The 15,999-nt window shown below is 37.2% G+C and overlaps 1 protein-coding gene across 2 annotated transcripts in view; it reads left to right on the forward strand.

Moving 5' to 3' along the window:
• AKR1D1 (aldo-keto reductase family 1 member D1) overlaps positions 1 to 12,247 on the forward strand; it is a 92,342-nt gene extending 80,095 nt beyond the window's left edge. For both annotated transcript variants that reach the window (XM_045495809.1, XM_045495808.1), the window contains exons 7-9: positions 1,128 to 1,293; positions 9,985 to 10,067; positions 12,120 to 12,247. In XM_045495809.1, the coding sequence (XP_045351765.1) occupies positions 1,128 to 1,293; positions 9,985 to 10,067; positions 12,120 to 12,162 (292 nt within the window). In that variant the 3' untranslated portion in view covers positions 12,163 to 12,247. The remainder of the gene's footprint in view (positions 1 to 1,127; positions 1,294 to 9,984; positions 10,068 to 12,119) is intronic.
• Positions 12,248 to 15,999: the final 3,752 nt, after the last annotated feature.

Below are 15,999 nucleotides of genomic sequence, written 5' to 3' on the forward strand. Positions count from 1 at the left end.
TGAGTTACTTGAATGACATGACTATTTGGCTCTGTGATTTTAAGAAAGTAACTTAACCCTCTCTGAGCCATTCTCTGTGTATACAAATTGGAGCTAATAAAACCTCCCTCACAAAGGTGGGGTAAGAATTGATTATACTGTATGTGTAAAATTGCCTAGCAGTGCCTGAAACATAGGAAATGCTCTATAAATGTTAGTTTAGGTATTATTTGACAAAGATTCTCCATGACCAGATCCTGAAATTTTTTATTTTTTTCTTTTTTCTTTTTTTAAAATGTTTATTTTTGACACAGAGAGAGAACACGGTGCCAGGGCACACAAGCAGAGGAGGGGCCAAATCTGAAGCAGGCTCCAGGCTCCCAGCTCTCAGCACAGAGCCTGATGCAGGGCTCGAACCCACAAACCATAAGATCATGACCTGAGCCAAAAAGTCAGACGCTTACCAGACTGAGCCACCCAGGCTCCGCAGAGAATTGTTTGAGCTCTGTGTTCAGTGGCAGCACTTGTGCTGTGTGTGATGTGTTCAACACACTTAAGTAGAAATTTTTCTACTCGAAGATGACTCTGAGAGTTGTGCCTCTGTTTGCTCCAACAGAGCCTTCCCCTGTGTAGCTGCTTCTAACCCAGTTATCTCCGTAAGACTCACCCAAGAAGCACTATTTACCCTCTGAAAGACACAGCTCTATAAATTTACCTCTTTATCTTTTCCTGATAAAAGCAACCCTTCGGGGTGCCTGGGTGGCTCAGTGGTTAAGTCTCCAACTCTTGACTTTGGCTCAGGTCATGATCTCACAGTTTGTGAGCTTGTGCTCTGCCTCAGGCTCCACACTGGTGGTATGGAGCCTGCTTGCTATTCTCTCTCTCTCTCTCTCCCTCCCTCCCTCTCCCTCTCCCTCTCCCCCTCGCCCTGCTCACACTCTCTCTCCCAAAATAAATTTTAAAAATTAAAAAAAAAAAAGAGCAACTCTTCACTGAGTGCTCTGCACTCCAAGAAATTAGTTACAGGTGACCCGAAGTGTCCTGGTAGGTGAACAGGTGGATAGGGAGGCGGAGGAGGAGGGCGATGTACTAACCATCCGTTGTGATGACTCGAGCTAAATATGATGCACGTTTTGATTTTTTTCAAGGGTGAATGTATCATCCCCACCTTTGTTAAAGGATGAACTTCTAAACTCATTGGGGAAAAAATACAAGAAGACAGCAGCTCAAGTTGTTTTGCGTTTCAACATCCAGAGAGGAGTGGTTGTTATTCCTAAAAGCTTTAACCCTGAAAGGATCAAAGAAAACTTTCAAGTAAGAGAACTGCTTCAGTACATGTAAAACCTAGAAGGCATTTTTGTTTTGGAGTCTGGGGTTTTTTTGTTTTGCTTTTTTTGTTTTGCTTTGTTTTAGAGAACTTTCTGTTAATTTAATTAATTGTAATGCCTTCACATTTTCTTTTATACCTGCTCCCCAATCCACACTCTCTAGGTCTGAATTTAACTGTAGCTGAGTTTGAGACAGTCCCTAGTACTTTGAGGGTTTCCATGCTGCTTGTACATTACCTAGCTCCCTTACTCTTCTGTTTCCTTACCTATTGACTCTTACCTACTCACTTCTCCACCAGCACAGGAGCCATAGAAGGTATAGAACTTGAAATTCCTAATAGTAAACTTTCCACCTTCTTAATGGCTCTGGTAGAAGTGAGGAACAAACTTGGAAATCATTGAAGAAGATCATTAGAGTTCATGAATGTCGCTTGCCTTTATTTCCTCTGTAAATACTCCATGATCAGCACGGTGACTTACAGGCGAGAAAAGAGGCCACTAGACAAATGAGTGATTAGATTACCTTGCCTACTACTCAAGACTAAACTGCTAGATAAATACAGCCATAGAAAAGTACCATGCAAAAGTAATTACTCATTAGTTAATAACTTAAGAAAGTGAGCTGCTTTTGTCTTGTTCATAATTAAAGAGGAAAATGAGATAGTATTTATCCCCTCAGATAGGAAAATAATCAGAATATTGAATATGTGGGAAAACATATTGCATATACTTGCATATACTCCTGTTAGAAACATTAATTGGCTTAAGATTTGGAGAAGCAGGATGTCACTTATCCATAGCCATCAAAATTCAAACCCACATATCCATTTGACCCAACAATCTCGATCCTATATTTACACATACATGCATACAAACATGGATGTTTACTGTTGCATGATTTATCATTTTTAAAACCTGGAAACAATCTCCAGTAGAATCTTATAAAACAAATTATAATATATTTGTATAATGAAATATATCGCCATTTTTAAATAGAGTGGAAATATAAATACTTCCATGGGAAGATATTCATGATATTAGACAATTTATCTTCAGAGATCTTTTGCTACCCCATGACAGAATGCAACTCAAACTTACCAAAGAAAGAGAGACATGATTTATTGGGTCACAGAACTGTAAATTCCATGGATACATCAGACATGACTGGGCACAGGTATGCAAACGATTTATAAAAGGACTGAGTTCTCTCCATTCCTCTGTACTCCCCCCACCCCTTACCTTCTCTGTCTCCACGTGGCGGCACAAACAGTCCCTGACATCTCCCGGCTAATCTATTACTCATATTCAGTGAACATGATCATAGGTAAAGGCTTCTGTGAGGGTCTCTATCCCTGATTGTCCCTTTGTGGGCCATGAGCCTCTGCCATATTAATCACTGTATCCAGTGAATAAGACACTTTGATTGCCCCCTTGGACTACATCCTGTACTTGAAATGGGTTCATGTGACAAACAGCCCTATGAGATGATAGAAGAGAAGTTCATAAAAGGAAAAAGGGGATTCTGTTACTAGCAAAAAGGGCAAAGAATGATAAACAGTTATACTACTACTCACAGTATTTTAGCACTTACCAAAGTACTTCTCACTAAAAGAGGTTGACACTGTTTTCAGCCATCTTAAAACAATAGGATATCTGCATGGCTAATGTATTGGCTCATCAAAAATTAAAACAAGTCTTAATGCACCTGAAACAAATGTTTTCATGGATTCAAAATTTTACTGTTCAGAGATTGAGAGTAGTTACTAGTAGTCTGTGCAATGGAAGGTTAAAACCTTTGGAGTTTATATCATTTTGTGAATTACAATTTTGTACTGGAAGAACTGTCATTCTCCTTAAAATTTTTATTGCAACTAATTCTGCTATATCCCATATATTTCCACAGCCCAGATAATAACGGATTGGAGTTCAGAGGTTCACATACCACAAGAAAACATGAAAGAGATACAAATTTACAAAGAAAATGACAGCTGAATTCACAGCCAATTTCCACTCTACAGGGTTTAGACTTGCCCTACCACCACAAATTTTGCTGGGTGTTAAAACCAATATTTGACAAAATAGAAAATTATTCCCTTCTAAACTGAAAATTATGAAAGTAATTTTAGTTATTTTACATTCAATAAAATTTACGTTATAATTGCATATGTGTACTAAACGTTAGAAGAAACTGAGGTAAAATAAGCCTTAAAAAATATTGTATAAGATAGGAAATATCCACAAAACATAAAGGGTAAAGGGAAACTTAAATATATTTACAATAAAAGAAGAAAAAGTCATAGAAATAAAAAATTGTGTAATAAAAATTAAGTTAAACCATAAACTTAAAAACTATATAAAATTAAGGGTGACAATGAAGAAAATAAAAAAGCAGGATATTTTTAACATTGAAACAACAAAAAATCAAATTATACCACCCACTATCCAGCCTGTTACCATCATCCACTGATCCCCATTCCTTGAAGGTTTTATCTCTTGATTCACTTTCCTTCTCTCCAACACTCCTCGCATCACAATTCTTCATGAATTCAACACACATAGGGATGGTCCTTCCAATCACCCTGCCTTATAGTTCTTTAATCTCCTCTCCCACGATGATCTTGCCCCATATATTTCAGCAATCAATTCCCACTGTTACTCCCTGGAAACTGCAGTTACACTAACACCTAATAGCTCCTCCATACCCCCCCAACATCCCCCTCTCTCTCCTGCATTATCTGTCTACTGCATAACTCCCATCAATATACAAACATGCTGTGACCTCAATCTTAAAAGGTAAAATCCAATCTAGACTCACTTTCCCCTCCACATATTATCCTTTTCTTTCTTCCTGTTTACAGCAAACCCCTTAAAAGAGAATTCTATTATCACAGCCTCCAAGTCCCTTTCCCCCAGTCTCCCTTAAACCCATTGAAACCAAGCTTTCACCTGACCATTCCATTGAAACAGTTTGTCAAGGTCACCAGTGACCTCCTCATTGCCAGATCCAACAATCATTTTTCTGCCTTTGTCCTAGTAGATCTTTCAACAACATTTATACTTACAATGAACACTTTCTTCTTCTTGAAACCTATACCATCAGAGAAGCAGATGGAGGTGGTAGGAATATCAGGCACTCAGTTTTATAGTATGAGATCCTGAAAAAGTGAATAACAGGATAATTTGTGCCATGAAAAAAAATGCAAATTAATCCACATAAACTAAAGAAAAACATTGCATAGAAATAATGGAGGGAGGAGGAATTTGGAAGTTTACCTTAAAATTAAAACTGAAAATTATGAAAGTAATTTTAGTTATTTTATATTCAACAAAATTTACATTACAACTGCATATGTGTACTAAAAGTTAGAACAAACTGAGTGAATCAGGGTCGATTTTTTAAAATATGCTTGACAAAATTACATGATAACAGAATGTGACATTCTGCACATTTTTCACAAAGGTTTTTGCTAAGTGATCATAAAGAGAATAGTTCTGGTAAAATTTCACAGAGCTTCATATGAAGGAGATTATTAATCCTTTGGCTTTTTCTTTCAGATCATTCTTTTGATATATCTACCAAAGTAGTTTTTAACTGCATTAAATTCCTACTTGAAAAAGACTTTGCCTGTAGTTAGAGCAAACCTCCAAGATCGCTTTCAATGACTTCATGAAATCCTGCATCTTTGGCAAGATTTGTGACTTCGCTTTACGTTACATATTCACTGGAGTCAGAAAATGACTCACCAACACTTAAAAAGTGGGCCTAATGTTAAGCAAAAAGGAAGTTTGAGTAAGGATTTATTTCGTAAGTGATTGGTACAGTCATGACTGTTTCTATGTTATGCAAAGTTGTGATTCCTTACACAATCTCATAAACTCAATACTTGGATGATAAATAATCAAAGAAAAGCATTCCCTGAAAAGAGCACTGGAAGTAATCCATCGGGGAAATGATTAGGTAAATCAGGTTATTTCTATAACGAATGCAGTAGTTACAATCTATGTACAAAGTCAATCTATGTATTTTGACAGAAAAGATAACCAAGACATATTATATGAATGAAAGAAAGTTACATTAGTCTGCAAAAAGATATGATACAATTATTGCATTTTGCTCTTAGTGTGTTGAATGTTTGGAAGAAATGTCTGGGATGAAGAATAGGACTGGGGTGGTAGGTAAGAAGGAGACCTTCCATTGACTTCATACGTGTCCATATGCTTCTTTGGTGTTTTAATTTTTACAAAAAAGCATATATTTATGTATTATATAATTAAAACTTATAAATGTAAATTACTAAAATAAAAGTTAAGGGATAGCGAGATAAAACAATAAGTAGAAGATAATTATAATCAAAACAAATGTTCAAAATGTAAATAAGCTAAAGTTAAATATTGAAATGTAAATAAAGAACAATTATAAAACCAGAGCATAAAGTGTGCAAGCTAAGATAAAATAAAACAATGAAAATGTAATATATTTAAAAGGTAGAAGATGACATTTAAAAATGATGAGAGAAATGATTGAGTCTAAAACAAAGCAAATTAAAATTTCTTAAATGTTTACTCATTTTTGAGAGAGAGAGAGAGAGAGAGAGAGAGAGAGACAGAGCATGAGCAGAAGAGGGGCAGAGAGAGAGAAAGGGAGACAATGAATCTGAAGCAGGTTCCAGGTTCTGAGCTGTCAGCATAGAGCTGGACGCTGGGCTCGAACCCACCAACTGTGAGATCATGACCTGAGCCGAAGTCTGACGCTCAACTGACTGAGCCACCCAGGAACTGCAAAACAAATCAAATTAAAAGTTCAGGTGAGCAACCCGGAGGGGGAAGAGATGCGCCCAGCACCCTGGAGTTTATCGGACGGACTCTAGGCCTGAGGTACAGAAACCCATCCGTGAAGAGGAACACTTCCTGAAGGCAAATGAGATTATTTTGCAGCTGTCAGCAAGTGCTGTTGGGAGACTTACTCCTAAAACTCTGAAGCATGGTCTTTAAGAATGGCAGCGTGGGCTAACTAATTCGGATGTAAATTTTAAAAAATAAAAAATAAAATTAAAAAAAAAAAAAAGAATGGCAGCATGGGGCGCCTGGGGGGCTCAGTTGGTCAAGTGTCTGACTCTTGGTTGATCTCATGGTCTGTGAGTTAGAGCCTTAAGTCAGGCTCTGTGCTGACAGTGAGGAGCCTGCTTAGATTTCTGTCTCCCTCGCTCTCGGCCCCTCCCCCACTTATGCCCACGTTATGCTCTCTCTCCAAAAAATAAACTTATTTTTTTTTAATTAAAAGTTAAAAAGTACCTAAGCAAATTTAGAGACTAGGGAATGTTTTTAAAAACACAGCACAGAGGCCATAGTCCAGAATAGGAAGTTCAGCATAATATCCAGAAACAATAAAAAATTCTTCACTAGTGGAATTTTAAGAGGTGTCCTAAACACGTGTTGTTGCAGAGCATTTGGAATGTCCCTCAAGATGGCTCCATCAGGGGTATTTCTAAGACAAAGAATAGAATCCCATGCTGGGTGTGGCCCCCCAGCACCAGCCAAACTTCTTCCTCATTTGCAGACAGTCATAAATTTCTGTTTGACATAAAAGTCTTTTGGGGTGCCTGGGGGGCTCAGTTGGTTAAGTGTTCCACTCTTGATTTCGGCTCAGGTCATGATCTCACAATTCATGAGATTGAGCCCCTTACTGGGCTCTGTGCTGACGTCACAGAGCCTGCTTGGGATTTTCTCTCTCTGCCCTCCCCTGCTCTCAAAAAAAAAAAAACAACAACAACAAAAAACCACACACACACACACACACAAAAGAAAAAAAAAAAGCCTTAAAAAAAAATCTTTTATGTGTTTGTCACTAAATAACAGAGTTTCAACAGAAGTGAAGAACTGAAACACCTGACGGAAGTGAAAGAAACAAATTAACAATCTTTGTATCGGTTTTTAAATTTACATTCTAGTTAGTTACCACACAGTGTAATACTGGTTTCGGAAGTAGGATTTCGGGATTCGTCACTTACATACAACACCCAGTGTGTATCCCAAGTGCCCTCCTTAATCCCCATCACTCATCTAGCCCATCCCCCCCCACCTCCGTCGATCAACCCTCAGTTTGTTCTCTATAGTTAAGAGTCTGTTTCCTGATTTTCTTCCCACCCCCCCCCCCGGCCCCCAGTTTCATCTGTTTTGCTGTTTTCTTTCTTAAATTTCACATGCGAGTGACATCATATGGTATATGTCTTTCTCTGATGACTTATTTCACTTGCCATAATACCCTATAGCTCCATCCATGTCATTGCAAATGGCAAGATTTCATCCTTTTTGATGACTGAGTAATATTCCATTATACATATCTCACATTTTCTTTTTTCATTCATCGGTTGACAGACGTTTAGGCTCTTTCCATAATTTGGCTGTTGTTTTTGTTTTTTTTAGTTTTTTTTTTTGTTTTTTGGAGGTTTTTTTGGCTGTTTATTAATAACACTGCTATAAACATCAAGGTGCGTGTGCCCCTTTAAATCAGTATGTTTTTATTCTTTGTATAAATACCTAGTAGTGCAATTTCTGGGTCATAAGATAGTTCTATTTTTAACTTTTTGAGGAACCTCCATACTGTTTTCCGGAATGGCTGCACCAGTTTGCACTCCCCCCGACAGTGCAAGAGGGTTCCCCTTTCTTCTCATTCTCACCAACATCTGTTGTTTCCCATGTTGTTAATTTTAGTCATTCTGACAGGTGTGAGGAAATAGCTCATTGTGGTTTTGATTTGCATTTCCCTGGTGATGAGTGATGTTGAGCATCTTTTCATGTACCCATTAGCCATCTGTATGTCTTCTTTGGAAAAAATGTCAGATCGTGTCTTCTGCCCATTTCTTAAGTGGATGACTAGTTTTTTGGGGGTGTTGAGTTCGATAAGTTCTTTACTGATTGTGGATACTAACCGTTGATCAGATAGGTCGTTTGCAAATATCGTCTCCCATTCTGTCAGTTGCCTTTTAGTTTTGTTGATTGTTTCCTTTGCTGTGCAGAAGCTTTTTATTTTGATGAGGCCCCTATAGTTTACTTTTGCTTTTGTTTCCCTTGCCTCTAGAGACGTGTCTAGTAAGAAGTTACTACAGCCAATGTCAATGGGTTTACGCCTGTGTTCTCCTTCAGGATTTTGATGGTTTCCTGTCTCACATGTAGGTCTTTCATCCATTCTGAATTTACTTTTGTGTGCGATGTCAAGTGGTCCAGTTTTCCCAATACCATTTGTCGAAAAGACTGTCTTTTTTCTATTGGATATTATTTTCTGTTTTGTCAGATTAGTTGCCCTATAGTGTGGGTCCTTTCTGGGTTTTCTATTCTATTCCATTGACCTATATGTCTGCTTTTATGACAGTACTATACTGTCTTGATCACTACAGCTTTGTAATATAGCTTTTTTTTTTTTTTTAAGTTTTTTATTTTGAGAGAGAGAGAGAGAGAGCGCGGGAGGGTCAGAGAGAGAGAAGATCCCAAGCAGGCTCCACGCTGTCAGCTCAGAGCCTGACCCAGGGCTTTAATCCACGAACTGCGAGATCATGATCTGAGCTGAAACCAAGAGTCAGAAGCTTAACTGGCTGAGTCACCCAGGCGCCCCTGTAATGTAGCTCTTAAAGTCTGGAATTGTGATGCCTCCAGCTCTGCTTTTCTTTTTCAAAATTGCTTTGTCTATTTCAGGGTCTTTTGTGGTTCCATACAAATTTTAGGAATGTTTGTTCTAGTTCTATGAAAAATGCTGATGGTATTTTGGTGGGAATTGCATTGAATGTGTAGATTGCTTTGGGCGATGTAGGGATTTTAACAATATTTATTCTTTTAATCCATTGGCATGGAATGTTTTTCCATTTCTTTGTGTCTTCATCCATTTCTTTCATCAGTGTTTTATAGTGTTCAGAGTACAGATCTTTTACCTCTTTGGGTAGGTTTATTCCTAGGTATCTTATGGTTTGGGGTGCACTTATAAATGGGATTGATTCCTTGATTTCTTTTTGTGCTGCTCTGTTGTTGGTATTTAGAGATGCAACAGATTTCTGTACATTGATTTTGAATCCTGTGACTTTACTAAATTCACATATCGATGCTAGCAGTTTTGGGGAAGAATTTTTTGGTTTTCTATATAGAGTATCATGTCATCTGTAAAGAGTCAAAGTTTGACTCTTTCCCTGCTAATTTGGATGATTTCTATTTCTTTTCATTGTCTTATTGCTGAGGCTAGGACTCCCAGTACTATGTCAAATAACAGTGGTGAGAGTGGACACCCTTGTCTGACTATAGGGGAAAAGCTCTCAATTTTTCCCCTTTGAGGATGATATTAGCTGTGGTTTTTCGTATATGGCTTTTATGATGTTGAGCTATGTTCCCTCTAAGCCTACTTTGTTGAGGGTTTTTATCATGAATGGATGTTGTACTTTGTCAAATGCTTTTTCTGCGTCTATTGAGAGGATCATGTGATTCATACCCTTTCTTTTATTAATGTGGTGTATCACATTGATTGATTTGCAACCACCCTTGCAGCCCAGGAATAAATCCCACTTGATCATGGTGAATAATTCTTTTAAAGATGTTCATAAATTTTTGAAGAGCTCCCATGGCTGGCCCCACTCCCTGATCCCAGGCTTGACCCATTTTCTATCTTCAAAAATATCTTTTATTTCTGTTATTTCAGATCTTCGACTTTTCTCTCACTGAAGAAGAAATGAAGGCCATCGAGGCCTTGAATAAAAATGTCCGCTTCGTGGAGATGCTCATGTGAGTTCAGGGGGACCACCCATCAAGTACTGCCCAGTGATTTTAGATTGTTCTGGGTCTATAGAAATCGCAAGGGTAAAGGCCAGTGGGCAGCATGTTCTGAATATTAAACAGGTCTGGGTAAATTACATTCGCTCTAGGAACTTCCTACAAATCTATAGTTTTACTTATAAGATTTCTGGCATTTATGACATCCCATGACTTAGGTTAAGGCATAGCAGGCTAAATATCTTGAAGAGAATTAAGTCATCAAGTGTATATATGTTAATACAACAGCAACACAAATATTCAAACCTATTTATTTTTTCCTAAATATCAAGTGACACATAACGTAGAGCAAACTTATCGACAAAAAAGAAAGAGACAGAATAGTATAGTAGAAAGAATACCATGTAAGAAACTAAAAACCTAGAGTTTTAGTTAAATGGCTGCCTATGAGATTTGGAGCTTCTAAGTCCACCTATTAGCTGATTCCCGCAAGCAAAATCCTTACACTCCTTCAAAATGTTGCTAAATTCAGCCAGTCAACTGAAGTAGCCCTTTATTTTCTAAATAGTATAGGGCCTTTAAAATAACAAAACAATATAGTTCATACATATGTAGTGTATGTATATACATATATATATATACACATATATATACACACGTTTATATATACACATTTTTTTCCTTTATTCATTAGTATTCCTCAATAGTAATCTGTAATCTAAGTGAGCATTTAGAAAATGCTCATTAAGATAGTTCATATAGTTTGAACACTTATCTTATTGGTCCTACTATTTTTTGTGAGTCAGAAAGTACACTAACTATGCTAATATCACATTTTTTAATCAATTTCTGAATTAATACAACAGCCTCCTAATGTGAATTTTCCAGGGTAAAACATTATTCAACATCAAAAGGTACCACCTAGCCTTGGGAATAAAATAGTAAACACAAACATAGACCTAACAAATACTTATGGGTTAATTAATAGCTGTTGAAGATAAACTATTTGTATTGAATAAATATCATTAAATTAAGAAAAGACAGTAAGAGATAGTCAATCCATTGTACTGATTTTTTTTTTTTTACAGTTGGTGACATTATTTAGTTTGACATTTGACATATTTAATATCTAATTCCAGCTACACTGGGAAAGTAACTCATCAGGAAATAACTAGAAAAATCAGCAAAGAGAAACAAACGTTAGGTTTCACTGATCATAAAAATGTACAATTTAGGGATGCTAGGCCATGATTCTTCTGTTTTTCACCCAGTTGGTCTTTGATTTGACATTGACATTAATATTTTAATTTAAAGCTCACAGTACTTGGGGCACCTAGGTGGCTTAGTCGGTTAAGTATCTGACTTTTGACCTCAGCTCAGTCTTGTTCTCATAGTCATGATTTCGAGCCCCATGTTGGGATCCATGCTAGGCATGAAGCCTACTTAAAAAAAGGTAAAATAAAAAAATGAAGCTCATAATACTTGCAGAGAAACAGAGAATTGAATCTTAGACATGGTCATGGCAGGCACATACACATGCCAGTCTTTTTTTACTGACTGTTCCGTCATTGTTATTTAAGAGTTACATTCGTTATCATAGAAATTTACTTCACTGATCACTTTACTAGATCTCAGACTTTTGATTCTCAGGAGGTCTAGTGAGAAGGGCAGGTAAAACCTCTGAGAAGAGAGCGACGCTGATGGGTAATAGAATTTTGAGGAGAAATGTTTATGTAGATCACTGGAATAGAAGGCAGCCTGTGTCAAAACAGCAGAGGGGAGGAAGGAGTAGAGAAGGGGCACAAGAACTCATGGGCAGGCGCGCGCGCATACACACACACACACACACACACACACACAGACACACACACAGCCAACCCAGAATGCTATCCTGGGCTTCAGTAAGAGATGATGGCTCAAGGGAAAATAAGAGACTGGGTGAGAACAGAGAAGGAATGAATTAAGGAGAGAGGGAGGGGTCTGTGAAACTGTCAAGGGATGCTAGTAACACACAGCTGTGCAACGTTTACAGTGAACTTTTTCTTTGGGGAATTGTTTTGCCAGGTGGTGTGATCATCCCGAATACCCATTTCATGAGGAATACTGACTTCAGAGTGCCCTTGAATGGATTTTTCCCTCCCATGCATACCAGAACCTTAGATGTAGAAATGAAAAAGTTTTACTATCCTTAAGTGGTGTGTTGATGTTAACACTCTCAAGTTTTGTGCAGGATAAATAACTTTGGCTTAGGTATGTAAAGAAAAAGATGTTTAAATATGTTGAGATAATTGTTTGGAAACCATAAGCTAATATTTTATTAGATCAAGGTCTTCTGGGTTCCTGACAGAAAGACATTAGGCTTTAGGAGAGATTTCAGAGGTAATATATGGTGATAAGAAACCCATGAATCTGATTACTGCCATTAAGTCTGAACTCCTTACTTTAGCAGTTAACAGGACAACAAAGAGGGTGGAGAGCTGGCACAAGCCAGTGCTGGCAATGACCTTGATGATTTGGAACACTGACTGTAATCTAGACACTGCCAAGATAAGATCCACACATGCATTATTAACAAGGAAGTGATTTGCTACACCTTGTATAAAGAGAAAGGGCTAAGTGTGGAAAAGTCTTAAAATAGAGCTAATTAAACAGCACAGTGGTCACCGAAGACACAATGATTTAGTTGTTTGTTTCCACCCAATGGGGGTTAGTTTAGCTTTTACCCAGTTTGAGGGATCGATAATTGCTTGTTCTCTCTTGCATGCTTTCAAGGGCTTGTGTGTGAACATAACTAGTGATCCATACTTACACTGCCTATTAGTCTTGCTCTACTCATCCTATAAACATCATTATGTGAAGTGGCTTGAGACAACCAACATACACAAATAAAATCCTGAATCATAAAATAATCCGAAGATGATTATTTTAAAAGAAGACATTCAAAAAGGACACTGTAGGAGTGCCTGGATGGGTCAATCAGTGCAGTGTGTGACTCTTGATCTCAGGGTTGTGAGTTCAAGTCCCACATTGGGTGTAGAGATTACTTAAAAATAAAACCTTTAAATTAAATTAAATTAAATTAAATTAAATTAAATTAAATTAAATTAAAGTTTAAAAGGGGCTTTATAAAATTTTTGTACTTAGGGGTGACTGGGTGCCTCAGTCAGTTAAGCATCTGATTCTGGATCTCAGTTTGGGTCATGATCTCACAGTTCATGGGTTCGAGCCCCACATCGGCCTCTGCGCTTACAGCATGGAGCCTGATTGGAATTCTCCCTCCCTTTCTCTGCCCCTACCCCACTCGTGCTCTCTTTCTCTCTCAAAATAAATAAACTATAAAAAAATTATTATACTTAGTACTTGGAAAGTGTTATTGGAATAACTGAATTTCAAGAAACTAGCAAGTTCAAAAGTACACTATTAATTATACTATATGTAAATTTTTAATATTTGAGTGAGAAGATTATTGGAATTCTGCAATAGAGATGTACCAATTTTCAATTCAACTAGAGCAATGTCTTTCTTTTCATTCATATTAAGTCACTCTCACAAACCAAGAGAGTGCTTCAAAAATTATGTCTTTCAAGACCAATTGCTTACAGATAATCTTCAGTGACCTGAAAACATACATTTCTGAGAAATTATCAAGAAAATTTGATCTATACTCACTGTTTCCACTGATTCTAATATAATGCTGTCTTCTGGAAAGTATTTTGTTTACAAGAAATTATAAAATGTGATGATTTATTGTACCTCATGAATCTCCATTTTGTTCCTAAAGGCACGGAAGGGGAAAAATTATCTGAATTCAATTCAGTTAAAAAAAAACAAAAAACCTTTGATTAAGTTCTTACTGGACATTTAGCACTGGGAAGAAGGAAGAAACAGGGGTATCAGTGCAAGAACAGAAACTTAAGCCCTGTTGCCTGATATCAGACTTCTTCAAAATATTTTGGGAGGCCGGTGTGGAGGAGGGACCATACCTAACAAACCATTTTTAAAATAAAGGCGTTGAGAAAGAGTCCTGCAATTTTTCAGGAGGAAAAAATATGTCTTAAGATTAGAAGAGTGGAACCCTATCTTAGTTATAACAGAGATGGGGGGAAAGAGTTGGAGACTTAAAACAGGAAGGTCAGGAAAGAGTGACAGTCTGATATGAGTTTCTGCATATGTCACTTCTTCCTATTCTCTCATCCCTCTCAAGCTTCCCATCTATTATGGGATGAATTTCATCCCCACTCCTCCCCTCAAAATTCAAACCTTAAAGTCATAGTCCCTAGCACCTCAGAATGTGACCTTATTTGGAAATAGTGTCATTGCGTATGTAATTTGTTACAATATGGTCATAATAGAGTAGGGTGGCCCCTAATCCAGTATGACTGGTGCCTTATAAAAAAGGAAAATTTGGACACAGACAACATACAGGGAAAACACTATGTACAGATCAAGGCAGAGATCAGGGTGATGCTTTCACAAGTAAAAGAACCCTAAACCTTTCCAGCAAACCACCTGAAGGTAGCAGAGAGGTGTGTAACAGATTCTCCCTCACAGCCCTTAGAAGGAACTAACCCTGGTGACACTTTGATCTCAGGCTTCTGGCCTCCAGAACTGTGAGATGATATATTTCTGTTGTTTAAGCCACTTGGTTTGTGGCGCTTCGTTATAGCAGCCCTAGCAAACAAATACACCATTCCTCAGTCAAGAGGGAGGTTAAGGAACATGAATAGGTCAACCAGAAAATCAAGTTATTAAAAAAAAATACATGGAAACAAGTGAAAATGCAAACACAACAATCCCAAACCCCTAGGATGCAGCAAAAACTCTACTAAGAGGGAATTATATAGCAATACAGGCCTACCTCAAGAGGCAAGAAAAATCTCAAATAAACGTTCTAAACTTATACCTAAAAGAGATAGAAAAAGAACAACAAATGAAGCCTAAAGTCAGTAGAAGAGGCAAATAATAAAGATTAGAGCAGAAATAAGTGATAGAACCAGCAGCAACAACGAAACAGTAGAACTGATCAATGAAACTAAAAGCTGGTTCCTTGAAAAAATTAATAAAATTGATAAACTTCTTACTAGTAAGACTTATCAAAAAGAAAAGAGAAAGGACCCAAATAAATAAAATTGCAAATGAGAGAGGAGAAATAACCACCAAACCCACAGAAGTACAAACAATTATAAGAGAATATTACGAAAAGCTATTTGACAACAAATTGGATAACCTGGAAGAAATGGATAAATTCCTAGAAACATACAAACTACCAAAATTGAAACAGGAAGAAACAGAAAACATGAACAGATCAATAACCAGCAAAGAAATTGAATCAGTAATCACAAATTGCCCAATACACAGAAGTCCGGGGCCAGATGGTTTCACAGAGGAATTCTACCAAACATTGAAAGAAGAGTTAATACCTCTTCTTCTCAAATATTTCCAAATATAGAAATGGATGTAATACTTCCAAACTCAAACTCATTCTATGAAGCCAGTATTACCCTGATTCCAAAACCAGACAAAGACTCCACTAATAAAGAGAACTGCAGGCCATTATCCCTGATGCAATTGGATACAAAAATTCTCAACAAGATCTGGTAAATTGAATACAACAGTAAACTAAAAGAATCACTCACCATGATCAAGTGGGATTTATTTCTGGGCTATAAGGGTGGTTCAATATTTGCAAATCAATCAATGTGGTACACCACATTAATAAAACAACCATATGTTCCTCTCAATAGATGCAGAAAAAGCATTTGACAAAGTATAGCATCCATTCTTGATAAAAACTCTCAACAAAGTAGGGTTAGAGGGAACATACCTCAACATCATGAAGGCCATATATGAAAAATCCACAGCTAACATCATCCTCAATGGGGAAAAATTGAGAACTTTTCCTCTATGGTCAGGAACAAGACAGGGATGTCCACTATTTTTTTTT

This window comes from Leopardus geoffroyi, chromosome A2, assembly GCF_018350155.1.
Source record: "Leopardus geoffroyi isolate Oge1 chromosome A2, O.geoffroyi_Oge1_pat1.0, whole genome shotgun sequence".
NCBI lineage: Eukaryota > Metazoa > Chordata > Mammalia > Carnivora > Felidae > Leopardus > Leopardus geoffroyi.